Source organism: Bactrocera neohumeralis, chromosome 4, assembly GCF_024586455.1.
Source record: "Bactrocera neohumeralis isolate Rockhampton chromosome 4, APGP_CSIRO_Bneo_wtdbg2-racon-allhic-juicebox.fasta_v2, whole genome shotgun sequence".
Taxonomy (NCBI): domain Eukaryota; kingdom Metazoa; phylum Arthropoda; class Insecta; order Diptera; family Tephritidae; genus Bactrocera; species Bactrocera neohumeralis.
In genome coordinates this window covers 20,018,315-20,039,163 of record NC_065921.1, presented here as the reverse complement: position 1 = coordinate 20,039,163, position 20,849 = coordinate 20,018,315, and the positions used below count along the sequence as shown (strand labels likewise).

At 34.3% G+C, this 20,849-nt stretch overlaps 1 protein-coding gene across 2 annotated transcripts in view; it reads right to left on the bottom strand.

Moving 5' to 3' along the window:
• LOC126757611 (uncharacterized) overlaps nucleotides 1-12,035 on the bottom strand; it is a 245,923-nt gene extending 233,888 nt beyond the window's left edge. Inside the window, exons 1-2 of one of the 2 annotated variants that reach the window (XM_050471638.1) lie at nucleotides 11,209-12,035; nucleotides 8,833-11,156 (exon numbers count right to left, since the gene is read on the bottom strand). In XM_050471638.1, the coding sequence (XP_050327595.1) occupies nucleotides 8,833-8,878 (46 nt within the window). In that variant the 5' untranslated portion in view covers nucleotides 8,879-11,156; nucleotides 11,209-12,035. Of the gene's footprint in view, nucleotides 1-8,832 lie in introns of both variants that reach the window. The other variant, XM_050471637.1, reaches the window with a different exon arrangement.
• Nucleotides 12,036-20,849: the final 8,814 nt, after the last annotated feature.

Genomic DNA, 20,849 nt, shown 5'->3' with positions numbered 1-20,849 from the left:
TTGGAATTAATATTATTGAATCTAAAAATTTCTAATTTCCGAAAAAAATCAAAAACTTAGTGAAAAAATCGAAGGATAATTTTGAGTAGCCGCCATTTTATAAAAAAAATAATAATAATAATTTTGTAAGTTCACACGATAATAACTTTTGTATTAATCAATAAACCGATTTTGTTTTATTTTTTAAATGACTGCGAGGGTAGAAATCGCGATGACTAGGGAGTGGCCTTCATAATTTTACCAAAAGTTGGCTTTGTTATTTTTTTCTTAGTTATTTTGGACACTGTTGGGATATGAATAAAAAAAATGGTAAGAAAATGGATAGTAAAAGTGTTAATTTCCAAAAAATTGCAGGAAATAATCTAGACTAGGAGATTAGAATACGTAAAACAAGGTTTCAAACAGTGCGGTTTTTTATGAGTATTACTTTATATACATATGTATATATCTATAATTTATAAGTATTGAACTCAAAATTTCAATACAACAATACTCACTCATTGTATCTGCTCTCACACGGAACAGAAGCGGTCAGCAAGAGTTGTGCAATCGAAGGAATTATACACAAAGAAAACTTTCATAAAGACTACTCATAAAATTTAATTCAATTAAAAGTGCAGAGTTGAGTGCATAAAAGCAACAACAAGAACACAAATGAATGGAGAGCCATATTACTAACAACAACAATCATGTGCGTCATGTTAGTCACCCAACAGCAATGAATTTATAGCAAAGTAAACACATACACACGCACTTAAGCATATAAATCAGCATACATGGATACATAAATACGCACATTCACACATACACACATATGTATATACCAATACCTAGACATGTTTACAGCTCTCCAGACAATTTGTATCTTTTAGATAAGAGCAAATAGTACTAAATACAAGAAATAAAACTGTCGCCAGCGCTTATCAGCAGCGTTGCCAGCGTTTTGTCCGCTTTAAGTAAGTGACTAACTTAACTAAATTGCAATTCGTTGCGCCACTTACACGCATACACACGTGCCAGCCATTCATTAAATGTGTGGCATTTATGTAAATTTCATTTAGAAAAAAAGGAGAAAAAAGCGAAGAAGGTAAAAGAAATTCACTTTTGAATTGAATGAAGAAAGGCGAAAGATTTTCTAAAGAAAGAAGGTGAAGTGGACGCTGTGGTGGCTCAATAGAATGTTGTACTATTAAAAGATTAACATCAAGTGGGGAAAACAGATGCTGCAGACACTTGAGGTAGAATGTATGCATGCATGCAACTTGCCACAAGCCGCGGGCGGCAGCCAAGCAAACAATTATACTTGTATGAGAGTGTGTGTGTGCGTGTGCAAGTTGAACAATCAGCATTGTGACACAAGTTGAGGTCATTGGCGGAGGCAAGTAGAACACATATGAATATATGCATATGAAAATATATATACGCGTGCATAGAATAAATATATATAAAAAACAAATAAACGTAAAAAGCATTTGCAGCGTTATTGAGCGCTATGAACGAGCGTTTTCTATTTGTTTGTTGAGTTTTTTTTTTTTTTTTTAGAAAAAACGTTGACCCTTGGACCGATGAGTAAACAGTCGAACAAGCAAATACAAGTGGACACACACAGTATGGTGAAGCTCTAACAACGGCTTGTTGACAGCGGAAATATGATGTGGTGTCAAACAAGACGCGCACGAGCTACACACATACACCCATATATAATCACATTCACTAAATATCGCTCGTGCATTATTCGTTTGGCTATGATATTTAAGTAAATATGTTCTTGTAAGTAGAACGAAGTGAAAACCACCAAAAGAAAGACCAAAATGTAGAGTGTATTTAAAATAATATTGTGATAATTCAGATTATTTCCGCAATAATTGTTTTAAGTTGTCAAATACAAGATAAAATTAAAAAACTCAAATGGAATTGGATTTTGAATTTTTCATAAGAAATTGAGGATATACAACTATATAAAAAAATTTGCTAAGGGGATATATACAATTAGAACATTCAAAATCGATTTTTTTTATTTTTTTCTTAATGTATAGGTATATGTATATGTATTTAAGAATACACTCACGAATTCGTAAAAATATAATAGTTTAGAAAAAACAGCTTTAAACATTTTTTATATTTAAAAATTTTAAATAATAAAATATTACAAAAATTTCAAAATTCGTAAAATTTTGCTAGTTTAGAAAAAATAGTCTGAAAAAATTTCAAAATTACAAAAAAATTAAAATTCGTAAAATTTTAATAGTTTTAAAAAAACAATTTTAAATAATGCCAAAATTTAAAATAATTAAATTTTTTTTCAAAATTACAGAATTACAAAAATTTCAAAATTCGTAAAATTTTTATAGTTTAGGAAAAATGGTTTTAAAAAATCTCAAAATTAAAATTTTTCAAAAATTTCAAATTTACAAAAATAAACATAATTCATAAAATTTGTATAGCTTAGAAATTCCAAAAAAATTTGATTTAGTAGTAGTTTAAAAAGTACGCGAAAATTGGGTTCATCTAATTCGTTCCAGCAAAAGAAGTCGTGGAGGCCATTAAGTGATGTTATATTCAAAACTAATCTATTGTACCTCAATTTAAACAAAAAAAATTTCTTAACACTTAGTGTGTTTCTTTAGAAAAAAAATATTATCACTCTTATCGGAAAACCCTGTATATGCATATTTGTGACTATTCATGATACATATGTATGTATGTATGTATATCTTTTTTGGTGTTAAATCAAGTCACCACGAGCATAAAAAACTAAAGCTATATTCATTAAATGCATTGACATTTGTTATTTGACTTACTTAATTGATTTTTTGACTGCAGTGTGGCACTCACAGACACGCTCGAGTTCATATGCTAACACACAAACACATATGTATGTGCCCTGTCGAAAGAACATTTTCAAATGCTGCTGACAGTTGCTGCGACATTATGATCGGATCACTGTCGATTTATGTCACATCTACACACACTTGACTTTGTATACTTATATATTATGTACAAATGTCTGCGTCTATATACACACATATGTATATTAAACAATATTGTATTGGCAGCTCAAACACTTTTTCTACTTCCAATATTTGGACTTTTGTGGCAACTTCCATCTAGCTGCCACAAGTGCTTGACTTACTGCCTTTGATTATTTATGTATATTGTTGGCTTTTTTTTATCAACTGTTCTCTCTAGTCTTTATTCTACCACTATGTTCTTTATTTTTTCTCATTTGCTCCAGCTTGTTTTATCGCTCGCTTCATTTGTGTCCATTTAACGGCCATTGATAATGCCAGCACACCTACACACACATAGAAAATTACAATTACTCACAGTGCACTACATACATACATACATACAGCTTGATATCAATTTCACGCTCCATTTCTGCTCTATAGCAAGTGAAATGTTGAGCATTTCTTTACTTTACTAAAGGAAAAAAAACCGGAAAAGAATCTATGATTTTAAAATTGAAAGCGCTGTGTATACACTTCTATATGTTAACATGTATGTACGTATGAATATTTTTTTTAGGTACTTATGTATGTAAGTGTATATATCTATATAGCTTAGTAAATATTGCCCAGTATCACAATTTTCTTCGTTTCCACTTTCCTTTGCCTTATCAGCGCTTGTCAATGTCCGCTTTCAAGTCCAAGGGTCAATTTGTTTGCTTTTTTAATAAGACTTACAATTTCTAGATATTTTGTTTACAAAAATATGAAATTCGATATCTTTTGTAAATAGTTTATGAAATTTCATAAATGCCATTTATTTTTCATTTGTTTGATATGAAATAAGTATTTCAGATAAACAACAATAATGCGAAGTTGAAGGTTTCCTTTTTCAGGTTCAATGATCCTTTAATTGCAGGAAAACAAAATTGTTTCTTTTTTGTGGTACATTTACCGAACTGTTTAAATTTTTTAATTGATTTGATATAAAATCTACAAACACAAACAAAACGTAAAAATAATGTCTAATAAAAAAAAAATAAATTAAAAAAAGAAACAAAAAATAAAATTAAAACAAAAAAATAAAGTCAAAACAAAAAATAATAAATATTAAAATAACAAAAAAAATAATAAAAATTTACACAAAAAATATAAAAAAGTTAAAAATAATGAAAATATTGAAAAAATAAAATTAAACAAAAAATAATAAATATTAAAATAACAAAAAAAATAATAAAAATTTACACAAAAAATATAAAAAAATTAAAAATAATGAAAATATTTTTTTGTTCACCAAAAACAATGATTTTAACACTTAAAAAAATATTTAAACAGAAAATAAAACAAAATAATAAAGAATAAAATAATAAAAAATCAAGCACCTATAATAAAAATGAAAATATAATAAAAAATTAAACTGTGTTTACAAGTTATGCTTTTTGCATTTTTCGATTTTAAATTTTTTTACAAAGTTAATTAAAAAAATGTTTAATAAAAAAAATGTACACTTAAATATTAATGCTATTATAATTTAACCAAAAAAATAATAAAATTAGAATAAATTATATAAAAACAAAAGAGTTTTTTTTAATGAAATGTTGGTGCACTGACAAAAATTATATTGCAATATATAAAAAATTAAAAAAAAAATTTTTTTTAATTTTTTATAAGACAACAACGAAATTTACAGAAACAAAAGATTTTAAAATTTTGGTACACTGACCAAAATTATATTGTAATAAATAAAAAATTTAATAAATTATATAAAAATTTAGCAAAAATAACACTTTTTACTAAGAAATAATAATAAAAAAATGAAAATAAGAAAGCGTAAAAAAGTAATTGAAAACGTTTTGTTTTATTAAAACAAACATTTTTTTACTAAAAAATACTAAAATTATTAAAATTAAACCAAAAACTACAACGAAGTATAGTTTGTATATTTTTTTTAATTAAAAAATAATTGGTACACTGGCAAAATTTATTATACAGTGAATAAACAAATAATAAAAGTAAATTAAAAATAAATTACAAAATATCTTTTTTCTTAAAAAAAAGATTAACGCTATATGTAATGTAATGATTAATTTTTGTAAAGATTAAATTTTTTTTGTTTTTAATAAAAGTTTTGACACTGACAAATATGATTTTATGAAATAAACAAAAAGAATAATGAAATTTATAACTATATTTTTGTTAATGAAAAATAAAATTTACAAAAATCGATCAATTTTGTTAAACAAATTCTGACACACAGAAAAAAACTTAAAACTATAAAAAACTAAAGCTTAAAAAATAAAAAATATCTAAAAAAAATAATTAAATAAAATATCGAATAATAACAATAAAATAAAAAAAATATATATAAAAACAAGAATCTAATAAAAACTAAAAACACAATTATCCGCCGAAGAGGAAAATGCCTATTTTTAGTGAATTCTTTTGGAATGAGCACTCGCAGCAGCATTGAGGCACGTAAACGCATTAATATACGTCAGTTCTGACCAAAGCCGCTTGCAAGCACTTGAAAGGAAGCGAAAATCAGAGCAAATTCTGACAACAATAAATATGTATATGTAGTTGTACATACATTTCAATGTATGTGTAAGAAGAAAATTATTTTTAAATATTTTTCTAAAAACCACTACCCGCAAAGGCCAATGATTCAAGCTATGCTGTGTTTTGGAACTCATGAGTTCAATGATATTTATTTTCTTGCATACAATACTATACATGGATGTACATATGTATGTATACACATATTGACATATACAAGTATACTAATATGATATACACATTTGCGAAGTTGTTGCGTATGGAAAATCAAACCAAAGGAAATATAATCCAAGTAAAATAATTAATCAAATAAAAGCTTTAATTCCAAACGGCTAAAAAACATGTATGTATGTATATCTGCATGTACATATATGTATATGTAAGTGTAAGTGTGTACCGAAACTTATTGTTTCGTAATCAATAACATTAATGCCAATGCAAATGATCGGCAGGCCTTTTATTTGCCAATGAAGTGATCGACATTTACTCGGGGCCAAAATGACTCAATCGGCCGAGCATATAAGAAACCCATGCTTTTGAGCAAATTAATCGCTGTAAATCTCATTACAGGAAGAATCCGTTGAATTAAAGCAAGAATGATCAATACGAAAAAAAAACAAAAAACAAGATAAAAGGTTCAGCTTCATTGCGCTTCCAAGCGCTGTCAATATTCGTTAGCATATACAAACACATATATGTTATGTATGCATGTGTATGCTGTGCAAGCAAGCAGACAAGCCTTTGGCTAAATCCATTAAGAAATGAATTAAATGGAAAAAAGGCTTAAAAGCCGCAAAGCATACAACGAATTAACAGTTAGTTGCAACACAGCTTCAAACCCGGCGAAGTCAGGCTGAAATGGAAATGCCAGGGAGGCTTAGCGTGGCGTGTAGCGTAGCGCGGCGTGATAGGCCGAGGAGGCGAGAGGGTGAGGCGGGTCGCGCACATGGCATGGCGACAGCATAAACACATACACACATGCATGTATGTATATGTGCCGTAAAGGGAAATGACCGCAAAAGCATGCGAAACTAAAATCAAAGCAGAATACTCACGCGCACAAACAATACAGTAACAACAACAACAATACCTGGCTGTAATAATGCAAACAACCAGCAATGGCGCAACAATCGCTGATGACAATAACCTTAAGAAAACAAGCAAGCAACAACAACAAAAACAACAATTTATTGGCAACAACCGGCCTCCCGGCGCAGGGAGGCCCATCCGCGTGTCTGTTAGCCTGCATGTGTGTGCACAGAGCTTCGTCTCCGCAATGCTATAATAAGAACACACACAAAAAAGGAACAAACAACAGCAACAAAAACAACAAAAGCGAGGAAAGTAAGTAAAGCGTATCTTCAAAAACAAAAGCATCGCTGCAAAAATGTAAAGAACCTTATTAAGCGAGCCAAAAGCGGATTTCGGCATAAATTTGCCGTTTGCTAAGCGCAGCATTCCTGCTTCTCGGTGCCGTGTAGCGCGTTGCGCATGCGCCATGCGCCAGAACGTTGCATGTGACTCAGGTCTGAGCAGACGCAGCATGACACAGCGTGATGGTGTCGGTGATTTGCAGTGCCGTGCAATATTTTATGTGGCAAGCAATAAATTGCTGTTCGATACAATGGAGTTTTTAAAGTGTTTGGACTTCTTTGAAGCGCGTTTAATTTTGAAATCATTATAAGTTAGCTGCACATATATTTCAGAAAAGTTACTTTATGAGTCAAAATTTCAAAAAACAGTCCCAAACTCTATTGTTCAAAATACAGAGATGAGAAGATATCATAGAATATCATTTTCCATTCATATTTACTTTACTACATAATATAATACAATATGTATATTAGGGTGTTTTTTTAACTATTATTTTTTTTCAATCCCATCAATAAATTTCCTTGGAAATACCGTAAAAAAACGTAAAAATTTTCCATTAAAAATACACAACGATCGTGATTTTTATCTTTAAATTTCTATAGCTCAGAGGCATTCTATGGCATCGCTTTGACTTTAGACACATATTCCTCAGAATTGAACACTCTACAAAAGTGCCCATTGCGACAAAGTCGAAACTCACACCGGCGAGGTAATACGGGGCTCTAAACCTGATTTTTCCATGAAATTCGCATTTTTTTGGTATATATCTCGTAAATGACGAGAGCTATAGCAAAAGTGTACATGACAAACTTGTAGGAAATTTTATTTGCTACAAAAAAGGTTCAAGGTCAAAATCGCTATCATTTGTACTTCTCGAGATATTCGGCTTTTTAAGTAACGCTTTATAGAATTTTCATAGATGGTATGTTATAAAACATCTCTGAAAATTCCATACCTAGGATAATCTGAAATTTTTGGCATTTTTTTTATAGAAATTTTCATTATACAATATAACTTTTTTCACATATCATGAGATATATCGTCGATAAATTATTAAAAATTATGTAGGGATATGTATGTAGGGAAATTTTATGAAAATTTCATATGGTCGTCATAATCTCCGCAGATATAAATATTTCAGTTCAGAGTGCTATAGCATAAAACTTCCCTACAAACTGGCCACCAAAATCAAGTTCTTGTATGGAAACTTTTATTTTGTAAAGGGTATTATAACTTTTGTTTTTTTGTTTTGGTACGATTCGACAAAAAAATTTTATATAAAATTTCTTCCTTCACAAATTTAGTAATAACTTTTATTTTGAGGGTATTAAACTTTTGTGCTAATATTTTTTAAAGTTTTTAAAATTCGAAAAAATTTTATTTAAAATTTTTTCCGTGTTTTTTTTAGTAATAATATTTTTTGAGATAAACAAGTAATAAGTTACAAACTTTTCCCAAATTTTTTTAAAACTTTAAACATTCTACTTCACATTTGAGCATATCCTATTTGATGAATGCTTTTGCTGCATTTTCCAGAGTTCTCTAGGGAGCCACACCTCACCAACTGTAATTATTTCTAAACATCAGCAGCCATATACATTTATATCTATATAGCTATGTATATGTACATATAGTAAGTATGTACATCTGTCCACATGGATATATTGCAGAATGCTTCCACCTCTCGCTACCAACACTTGCCGCATTTGCTGGAAAACAGCAGCGTGAGCGCTATCATTTATGGTAAATGCGTCAAACGCCTTTGGCAAAAATGGCAAAGAAAAGTTAAACAAAAAAACAACAACGAAATTGCAGAAACGCAAGTAGGAAGCAAAGCTATGCGCTGGCGAATGCATCTTGTCTACATAGCGCATGATGAGTGCATCTTTATCTATTCCTATATATTTCTATGCACAGTACTTATATGTACATATGTATGTAAGTGAGCGCTTACCAAAAAAGTCCTCCCAGCGTTCCGAGTCGTCTGATTCTATATCCATTTTGGTGTTGTGACTCAAACTGCTTGTTTGTCGCTGCCCGCTTAAAATGTTGTCGCGTTGAGAATATTATGTTGTTATTGCTGTTGTTGTACACGAAACACTGTGCGGCGCAATTATATATATTTGTTTTTGTTTTTGTATACACTGATTTGTGATTTGTTAGATAGTGTGGAAATATTTTATGGAATACATTGACAGTAGCAGCTACTTTGTTGCGGCGTTGCCTGCAATGTTGTTTGTTTTTATTATTTTTATTTTTTGTTTGCGCGTCTAACGATGCTTTACTGTTGCGCTTACGCGTTGCTGTTGTTATTTTTAAAACGCTTGCATTTATTTTCTTCTTTTCTTGCTGCGATTTAAGGCGATGCACTGTTGTGATTGGTGTTGTTTTTGTTGTAGTGTAGTGATGTTGTTGTTGTTAATGTTTTTGTTGTTGTTAATATTTTTGTTGTTGTTAACGTTGTTGCTGCTCTTGTTGATAGTTTTTGTAGTTGTTGTTGTTTTTATTCTTGTTGTTGTTTTTGTTGTACTTATTAGTTTTGTTGTTTTTATTATTGTGTCGCAGTGTATTTTATTATTGTTGTTTTTGTTATTGTTATTATTTTTTGTTGTTGTTGTTATTGTTTTTGTTGTTGTTATTTTATTGTTTTTGTTATTAGACTCTAACTGTATAGCTGTTGCTGTTGTTTTTCTTTTATTTTTTGTTGTTGTTGCTGTTGTTCAAAGCCTTATTTAGCCACAATGATAGCTCAACATTTTCTAAGAAGAATTTGCGCCGCAACACTTTAAGCCCATTTGCAGTGATTTTCAATTATTTTCTTTCCCCCCCTCTTCTTGCCTACCTCTGCTCTTGCACGCTAGCTGTGCTGCGTTTGTATAAAACTTTATTGCTTATTCTTTTCGCACAGTCACACACAATCGCACTGACATTTATAACCGTTCGAAGTTATTGCGTGCGCGAGTGCACTTTCATATATACACACACATACGCATGCGCGCTGAAGTAAGTATGCAGCTGATAGCACGTTTATGGGCAAACAATGTGCCATCCACTTTTCTGCTCGTGTGTCTAGATTTGTTCGTTGCTTGGGCAAGCAGTGTGTAGCATGGAATGTAAGCTTTTGCAATAATTCCCACAATTGGTAAGCGATAGATAGATGTTTGTATGTTTGTATGTTTGTGTGTCTCTAAGTTTGTATGCCAGTATATTTGTGCGTTCACAAGTCTGCTTTAGAACCTTAAAACGCGCTAGCAACACGTACTTTTTTCAAGCACTTGCTCTTCCCTTAGCAATTCACAAATAAGTCGGTGCACTAGGGCGTATACGCAATCACAAAAAAGTATTAAAAAAATTATTTATGAAATATTTTCGCAATTTTTCGCAAATGTCGTTGCGTAAGACGAACTGCAGCGCTGCCTCTGCGCCATTTTAATTAGTTCACACGACTACTGCTGGACGGCTGCAGCACTTCAAGGGCAACTGGGAGTGATTGCGGAATTATTGGTATTTTACGACGACTTGGCGAACAACTTGCAGGCGCTTTACTTCGTTCGTACCGTTGTTCACTCTACCAATTGGCTCATAACTCAATGCCTTATCGACAGTTTGCTTTTGCTCGAAGTCGTGGTGATAAGATAGCAAATAAGTGCTCGCTGGCTGCTAGTTTCGTGGCTGTTGGGGACTTTTGGGTCATAAAATGTATTTTTTTTTGCTGTTTATAATTTTTTGTATTTTTATTTACACTTTTTGCACAATTTTGTTGTATTTTAGTGTGTTGGTTTTGGATTTATTTTTAAAATTTTTATGAACTTTTTTGAATTTTTTTTTATTTTTCTGAGCACCAACTAACACAAAGAAATTGCGAAATTGCATGTAATTGACTTTCGTTGACAAGCGCTTAATTTACACGCTCGATTTACTCGCTTTTAAGTACGTGCTAACGGTGTTTTATCTTATCGCCGACATGCACGGACGCGGAAAGTTCGCTCTGGCAGTTTTGATAATATTTTTTTATAACGAATTGCTTTTGTGCAGCAGCGTCTTACGCGAGCAAAGTTGAACAAGCTTGTAGAGACATATATCTATGTACATAAAATGTTGTTGTTTTTGCGCAGTAATACTTATTTAAGCACTTTTAAAAATTCTTAGCTGCACTTTTCTTTTCAGCTGTTAATAAAAAAAATATTTTCCTATATTTCAGCGCAACAACAATCCAATAAGCCGCACACCTTTATCGGAATTTATCGCCGCGGCCTTGCTTCACCCCCGCGCACTTAACTACCGCCTCACTGACGCGCTCAAGTGCGCTCTAACAGTCTGTCGCGTTCACGTTTGCTTATTATTGTTCTATATTGTTGCTGTTGTTGTGCTTCTTAGAAGCGCGCGCTGACTAATGGCCGTCAGCCTTTGTTTTTGTTAACGCTTGAGTCGCTTATTGACATACACATACACAAGCACACGCGGAGAATCTCGCTGTAAGCACCAGCGCCCAACTGTCGATCAAGCGGCTAATTTGTTTGCAAAACTTGCGCATACAACAACAATAAATATTTGAAAAAAATTATGCGGAGGAAATGGTCAATCAATTCGAGCAATAAAGTTCGCCGCGTTGTTTTGATTTCGTCGAAACTGCGAAACTACGAAGCAATGTTACAAAGCGAAATGGCAGCAAATGGAATTTGTTTGTGTTTTTGACGTAGAAATTTAAACAATTGCAGCAAAGCTTGCTTGTAGTTCGAAATTAAATGGAGATTGGCAGCAGCGCTCAACTTTGCACGCTTCTTTATCAACTTCGGTGCTTTTTTGTTGTTTTTGTTGCTTTTGTGGTTTTTGCTTTCATGCATAAATTATATTAATAACTTCGGTTGACATTTCGCTTTCAACGAAATTTTTATTGTTTATTTTTTCTCTACTTTTCCATTTCACCTTCGCCAAATAAACCGTTTTAGCGAGTTTCGCACACTTTGCAGTCACATGCTGCCAATGCAAATCATTCGAGCAGCAAAAAAATTACTTTCATTGCAATTACTTTCCCGTTAAATGCGCTCACTTATGCATATTTTAGTATTAAAATTTAAATTTCTTTACTTCACTTAATTTCCGCCTGCCTTACAAGCGCCACTTCTTGAGAAATTACCATTTAACCGCCGATCTGACTCATTTGTGCGACGCTCTAAAGAAAACTGAATTCAATTTGAGCATTTTGCTCCCGCGAATGCCCCCAAACAAAGTCAGCCAAACAGCCCACTAAGCAATCCAGCAAGAGGGCCGAGCAGCAAGCAATCGAGCGAGACACGCGTTCGATCGTGCCAAAGTATCTTGTATCTCATGCGCTACACTTTGACTCCAGCTAGCGGCTACTTGACTGGAGTTAAGCTGCAATGCAACAGATTCGTTGCAACATGTTCGTTCCGGCAGGTAAACGCCAAGAGAGCGCGTGAGCGAGCAGTTGGAAGCGTGCAAGGCACTTGGGTGTGTTTGTGTGTATTTTTATCTTTTCGTTACACTTTGTGTTAACTGATCTTATCAGCGTGTATACTTAGTACTTGGCCGTGTGGTGGTGAGTATGTCGCGAGCAATCTTTGGGAGCTCATCAATAATTAGTGTGATTTATTTCCCACTGATAAGCGTATAAAAAAGGGACTCTGAACGTTACTTGTTCTTATAAATTATTAACAAGTAAAATACTCAGAAGAAGAATTTTGATGGTTAGTTCTTGGTAGTATTGGTATTAATTGATGATCGTATTGAAATAATTTGGATATTTGGAGAAGAGGTAAAAAGTAGGAGGTCTGCTTGAAGGTATGAGTGACTTTACATTTAGCAATTGGCTCTCACTTATACAAAAATAACCTTCCGATGTTTTTTGGCTGTAATTTTTTTAAAAAATGAACAACTTTGATTCTGCTTGTGGATTATTTTTATTTGGTCTTTTAAATTTTTTTACATCAAGTCGAGAATATGATATCATGTAAATGACCGCCGCCACAGTTGATTGTCATTTGAGCCCTTTTTATGGCATTTTCCATCACTTTGGCCAAAGCTTCCGGCGATAGGTCCTCACATTCATGACGGATATTGTCTTTAAGAGCTGCAAAAGTCTGAGGCTTGTTGACATAAACCCGCGACTTCAAAAAGCCCCACTAAAAGAAGTCTGGAAGAAGTCTCCCAAAACGGGAGATTAGGCGCCCGTGAAATGCATCCTTCAGCATATCGGTTGTGGCACCCGCAGTGTGTGCCGTTACACGTCCTGTTGGAACCACATGTTTTCCAATCCCAATTCATCAAGTTGCGGCAAAAAGAACTTGTTGATCATTGCTCTGTAGCGCTCACCACTCACAACAACCGTTTGGAGCGCGACGTCTTCGAAAAAAAAAATATCCGATGACTCCTCCAGCGAAAACAGCACACCATACAGTGACTTTCAGCGGGTGTAATGGCTCTTCGTGGGTTACATGCGTATTTTCAGTGCCTCAGAAGTGTAAATTTTACTTATTTACGTACCCGCTAAGATGGAAATGGGCCTCATCACTCATGATTATTTTTGATGAACGGTCATCTTCCTCTTGGTGGTGATTAAGGATGGCTTGAGTGTATGTTAGACGCGATTCGCGGTCAGCAGCTAACAGCTGAAGCACCGTTTGGACTTAAACATCTTCAAATCTTGTACCAAAATTCGCTGTAAACACCGTCGACTGATACCCATTTGCGTGGCACGTCGTCTGGTCGATGTCGACGGCGCTTCCATGACATCCTCGGCAACAGCAGCAATATTCTCTGCAAAACGGCTACTCCGGGGTCTGTCACGCCTGGCAGCATCTCGTGTTGTGCCAGTCTTTTCGAGGCGAGCGGCTAAACGTCGAAGTGTTTCACCAGTAGGTGTCGGACGGCCAGGAAATCTGCGACGAAATTCCCGTTATGCCAAAGTCTCCGACTGATTATTGGTCAAATAAATAGTCACCAATAACCCGAATTTCGGAGCAGTGTAGCATACCATTGTTTATTTACGTGTATTTCGCATGTGTTTACTACTCAAATGTCAAAACAGAACTGACATTAGAGGTCAATTGAAAATTTTATAGCATCTTCTGATAGAAGGATTAGTTTTGCGCCACCATGTAGAAATTACTTAGCTATGTGTATCTATAGTTACAATTATTTTCCAAAGAGTTGGATGATTATGGAGTACAACGCGGCCACATAGACCGGACTCCCCATCTAACCTTAAATACGAGATTTGATTTAATAATTTTTTCTAGATAATCCAAGTAAATCTATCGGTATAAATTTGAACTGTGACCATCAAATGTTCGATAGGAATTTTATTACAACCTTTACACTTCCGCGCTGCTAACGAGTTTTCATATATTTACCATTCAGTAATGCCTTGAATGAGTATGAAGCCGGGATTAGCTCTGCGAACTTTCTCCGAAATTTTTAAAACAATATTAGTAGTAAGAAATCCATTATTTTTGCATTAAGGGAAGGTGTTATTTAACACAGGAAGAATGATCCAATTTAGGTCAAATATGCACAATTTTGCTCGATAACTTGTCAGTTTTGAAGGCAATTTCATAATGTCACTCTCATAGAAACCTTTGTCCCTATTGGCAAATAGCTGGAACAGTCGATTTTCACAAGCTTCTTTTGCGGCCCGTTTTTCACCTACAAAATCATGCGACAGAGACAGGAATAGATTGCAATCACTAGACCCGAATTCGGACTATACTGTGGATGCATGAGAATCTAGGAGCTTTTGTACAGTAACTATCAATAGGTAAAATCTACGCTGTCATATAATATAAGGTTTTCTGTCAATCCTACTATACACATAGCGAAACCCTCCTGATCATCAATCCTGGATTGGCCACCGTTTGCGTCGGCTCATCGTGATTCGACCATGACCGTTTTCGCTTGTCGTTGTCAATAGTGTCACAATTTACATTTCCAGTAGCCTTTCGCTTCAGAAATGCGTTTTGAGGCAGCCAGCTCTTCGTGATGTACTTGATACGTCATTATTGCCTTAAATCGACGTCGAGAATCTGTCTCATAGCGTCTGAGCCCCAACTGACAAACAACGATAGATTGGCCACTTTAAGTATAGGTTATTATGATCGTTTGAAAAAAAATGCCTTTCCCACGAAAGTCGGGTCGAAGAAACCGGAACGGACCACCGGATTTTTAGCCAGCCAAGGACTGCCAACTCGGCATCATTATTCAAAATTACTTTAGAAATGCTTTATGCAGTCACAATAACAACAACACTGCAACATTGCATGAAATTGGCTTCGAATTCGTTTCTCAAACACCGAATTGTCGGGATCGGACTCCGCCAACTTTTTCTCTTACAAGACTTCTAGAAAATGCATATTGGAAAATTAATTAGCACTAATGGCCCTAGCTGCAAATATTTTGCATAGTAAAGTTGATTCTTGTCGAAAATGTAATTTTTTAAACAGTTCGGATTTTCCAACCTACCTTATATAATATTGTTTTATAATAAGGGTATACTAAATTTGTTTCGAGGTTAGAAATACTCAGTAGTACACTCTAAAATATATAAATATAAATTATCAGCAAGACAAGCTGAGTCGATTTAGTCATGTCTGTATATCTGTACACGCGAACTGGTTTCTCAGTTTTTGAGATACCGATTTAAAATTTTGCACTCATCTTTTTCTCTTCAAGCAGCTGCTTATTTATTGTGACTGCCGATATCGTCATAAAAATATAAATGATATCTTCACGAAATTTTACTCGGATTATTGTCCAAGTCTACAATATTTGAATATACTATAGTAGTCTATAGCATACATACATATGTCTGACCGATCAAAATTAAGAGTCAGATGCACCTGTGAAGTATAATATAACTTTGATGCACCGCAGGTAGTGCTCTTGCCTTCTTTTGATTCAGTATTTTTTTTAATTTAAGCTTTTCGTGTTAATTAGAATAAATTTTGCCTTCATTTAACTATGCCGCTCCATATTCGTCAGCGAGCATTAAGCAAGTTTTTCACGCTTCTGCATTATGGCGCAAATTGAATTCACAACAAAATTTCACTTTTCACATTGAAAAAGAAAACAAAAAACACTTTACACTCTTCATTACAAATGCATTTAAAAAAAAGTCGGCGAAATGTCATTGCAAGCTCAGTGAATGCCGCAAAGCGGGAAATACAGATTTCATCAATTAGCGCCTCCCGCAATATCTAAATATTTAAACTTTTTGTATGTCCATACTACAAGTATATATACATATGTATACCTAAGTATAGGTATATGCAGTTGCATTATCACAACGACGATTAAATTTTTTAATGCTTTGTACTTTTTGTTCCAGTTACATATTTATTACTGTAAGTATGTATGTGCATTTGTATGCACCTAGTAAAGGTGCTAGATTTTCTAAGAACTTTGCTGTGAAAGTAAAACTTTTATGACGCCGCATACACTCATACATATGTACATATATATGTAGGCCAAGTGTAGCTACAATGTATACAATTTAAGTGCATCTGCCAAAATGTTTCGCTTCACTGAAATATCGTGACACTTAAATAAAAGAATTAGAAACTTATGACTTTCTCTTTTTTCATTCTATTATTGCATTTGAATGTACATAGTTCGTTCTGGATTTCAATGCAGCAATGTTTGGTAAATATTGATCTTTAAGAAAGCTAAACCTTTGCTTAGATGTTAGAAGATTCACATTCGGATTTATAATTCATACAAAAAAGGTTAAAAAAGGTTTTGGAAGAATTGTGACTACCAAATTTATATATTCAATTTTCTTTTTATGACTCTTGAAAAATATTTCCAATATTAACGATAAATTTTGAAAACTTTAGGTAAAGCTTAAAGTTAGTTGCATATCTCAATATAACATAAAACTCAAGTACCTAAGACTTATATGGAGGTCTGGCCAAGACTATTTTCGCGTTTGATTCTAGTCTTTTGTTGACACTTTTTGGTATTTTTTTAAAAAGATACCCTACTTAAAATAAGACTTAATAATATCGAACTCTCCATACTACTCCCTATTATATTTTCTACTTAAAAATACTAATTTTGTATAAGTTATGCTGCGGGCAAAAAATAGTAAGACTTTTTGATCTAAACTTCGTGCGAAACTCCATTCATTGAATTATTTTATTTTTCTAGGTTTATATGACTGTCATTGTCATATTCTCCCTGCGGGTAGGGGCGACCCCCCTTTGGGTTCGGGGGGGAAACCGAATATGCCCGCGGCAAGGCATACCTGTCGTAAGAGGCGACTAAAAGCCACATGCACTGTGTATAACATTTATCTGGTCTTGTCTCGAATGTCAGCATGGTCAAAAGTCAGAAAAGTGCTATAATACTCAGCTTGAAATGATATTATAGTTTTTATATTAATTCCTAATATAAAGGCATTTGTTGTTCAAGCGACAAATGTCACCAGTCATGAGTTGGGATTACTATGAGCTCAAACTGGTAGTAGCCAAAAGTTACAAAAGTCACACCAAAGACTTTAACATGGTACTACGGTTAGCAGTTAGCCCTTGGAGGTAACTCCAATCTGCTCATTGGGTTTGGCCCTTTGGGGAGATTCCTGGTGGCTGTGGTTTAAACCTAAATGCAGGCAGGGCATTTGTCCAATGTGGAGTCGCACTGCGGCCGGGTGCCGGACCCAGAGTACGGCAGAGGTTTTAGATGGGCCTCGAACCCGACCAAGGTGGCTAGGGAGTCCCACCCTATCAATTGGAACCAAAGTGTAAGTGTTTGTGGAGGCACTCATGCTTTGGTTCTCCAGGGTATGAGTGTTTGTGGAGGCACTTATACTTTGGGGCGCTGAGCAACGCATTGTTTTGATCTACGTGCTTCTGGCAGAAAGCACCGTGAGTTTGGGCCTACGTAGGCAGGTAATTCACGTAAAACCATACGGGCTCTGTCATTGTCATATGTGCCAAATGTCACATCAAAATAATCATTAGTGTCTTTCTGAAGTACATAAAGTGCATTCGGCGATTTTTATGATGAGTGAAATTATTCGACAAAGAAGTTCCATTAAATTTTGTGTATGGAATCAAATTTCCGATGCCGAAACGTTCAAAATGTTGGAAGAGGCCTTCCGTGACAACTGTTTGTCGCGAACAAGTGGCTTTGATTGATACAAATTATTCAAAGAGGGTCGAGAACACGTTGACGACGAACCACGTCCAGGTCAGCCATCACCATCAACTCATGATCAACACGCATTAAAATAAAGGAATTGGTGATGGAGAATTGACTATTAACAGTCAGAGATCTAACTGATATCGTTGGAACATCGGAAAGATCAGTTAAAACCATTTTGAAAGATCATTTTTGCCTAAGAAAAGTGAAAGCAAGATTGGTTCCAAAATCTCACAATTTTTTCGAAAAACAGCGTAGTGTTAACGCTTGTGAAACAACACTACCAGGATGTCATGAAAGAGATTATTGCTGGCGATGAGTGTTGGATCTACAAGGTGTTTTCCAAAGTAAACAGGACTTAAAAAAAAAAACAGAACAACTGGTTTTTCGGCAAAATCAATTTATTTTAATCAAAATAGTCTCCCTCTGCTTCAATACTGCTTTTTGCACGGTCGAACGAGTGTTTTAGCTCGTTGGCCGGTATGGCCGCCAGTATGCCGGTGCAAGCCTTTTGAATGGCCTCTACGTCTGCATGACGCTTTCCTTTCATGGGCAAATGCATTTTTCCGAAAAAGAAGAAGTCGCACGGTGCCATATCAGGTGAATACGGGGTGTGGTTAATGTTAAAATGTGATTTTTGGTGAAATAATCGGTCGCAAGCGTCGATAATGATGTCCTCCGAATATTGGATTCTGAGCAATTTTTGGTCGTCAGTCAATTTGTGCGGAACAAACTGTGCACACACCTTTCGTAAGCCCAAATGTTCGGTCAAAATACGATAAATCGATGTTTTGGAGATGTTCAATTCCATTTCCATGAATTTCAACGATGATTTCGGCTGATTTTTGATGAATTCTTGCACAGTTTCGATGGAATTTCCGGTGATCACGGATTTTGATTGGCCCACATGTTGATCGTCATTTATGTCCTCACGACCACTTTGAAAACGTTGAAACCACTCGGGTACTCTGCTACGGGATGGGCAATCATCGCCATAAACTTGTTTCATCAACTGAAACGTTTCGGTAAAAGTTTTACCAATTTTAAAACAAAATTTAATGTTGTCTCTTTGTTCGAAGCTCATTTTCGCACCGATAACACAAACATACTGACACTTTAAACGCAATAACTTCACTTCCAATCAATGAAATGTCATGAAATTCTCACTGGAAAATCGATAAAGATAGCAGATTCCCACCAGTCGACATATAGATGGCGCCACCAGGGGACGCTAGATTCAAAAAGTCCTGTTTACTTTGGAACGCACCTTGTATGCTTACGACCCGAAAATAGACGATCAATCGGCCGAATATCGTGGCAAAAGTGAGCCGAAGCCGAAAATAATCACGTCAAAAATGGAGATGGATGATGTTGACAGTTTTCTTCGATTATCGAGGTGTAGTGCACTCCGAATTCCTTCCAACCGACCAAATTGTCAACAACAAATAATATTAGAGTGTTATGCGTCATTTGCGCGAAGCTTTTCGTAAAAAAAGGCCGAAATTATGGGCCTTAACTCAAGGTTTTGGCACCACGATAATGCATCATCACAAACTGCATTAATTCTTCGAGAATTTTTCGCCAAATTTTTCAATAATATCGTCCCGCAACCAGCATATTCGCCTGATCTAGCTCCTTATGACTTCTGGCTGTTCAGCAAACCCAAACGACCGCTCCGGAGAAACCGTTCTGAGTCAATTGAAGACATTAAGTGTGAATCGCTATGCGCATTGAAGGCTATTCCGGAAATTGACTTTAACAACTGTTTCGAGGGTAGGAAAAAGCGCTGGCACAAGTATATTGGGGCCAAGGGGGATTACTTTGAAGGGGATTTAGAAGAATAAATTAACACTGGAAAGACGGGAGCTTAGTTATACCTCTATTGCCGAATGGCAGTCATTTTGATGTGTAGATAACACACATTTATAAGTATATATATATATGTATATATTGGAAGTGAAGGTGAAAAAAAAGATTAATTAATCCATTTATATGATGTAGAAGAAGTCACAAAATTATTAATTGAAATTCGAAAGCAGTCAAAATGACTTGCTTAGGCAATCCAATGTTAAGAAGTATAAAATTATGAACAAAGTCTTACTATTTTTTGCTCATAGTAATATTTCATGTTTCTTTTATATATCAATTTCACTACAGTGTAAATAGAATGGTACGAATGAAAGGCCTAGCGCAGATTTAAAGAAAAGAAGACGACGCATTGAATGAATTTTCCGCTCCACAGCAACTTATAATCCATTTAAACGTCAAACGCCTGATTCTATTAATCTTTTTTAAATTTTGCCTTGGAGAGATTTCACGCATTCTTCCTGTACTTTTATAATACTGAAATTAAAAAATCGGCTTGAATTTTTTATTTAAATCGAGCATTTTATACTTCTAAATCTATAAGATTATTAAGTATATATACAATATCCGGACTCGACACGACATATCCATTAATTCGTAAAAGATTTATCAAAGTAGTTCGATTTTATATTCTAATTATTTCTTATTTAAACTATTCGCCTGTTAATAATATAAAAATATAACTTCATCACAGCGATCGTCAATAGCAAAGCTCCCAAACTGTCAAACGTGTAGCTTTAGGTTGTGTTCACTGATCATCAAACAATTTCCAGTGGCTCAACTACATAAAGCCTCAAAGTATGCAATGAAAACTTAGACTGATACTGATTGAACAGTGCAGCCTAAAGTATTAAAATAGTAAGGACTTTTAAATTTTTGGCAAATTTCCATTAATAATACTCAAATACAAAAAGGTTATGGAACCAATAATAACTAATTAATATGATT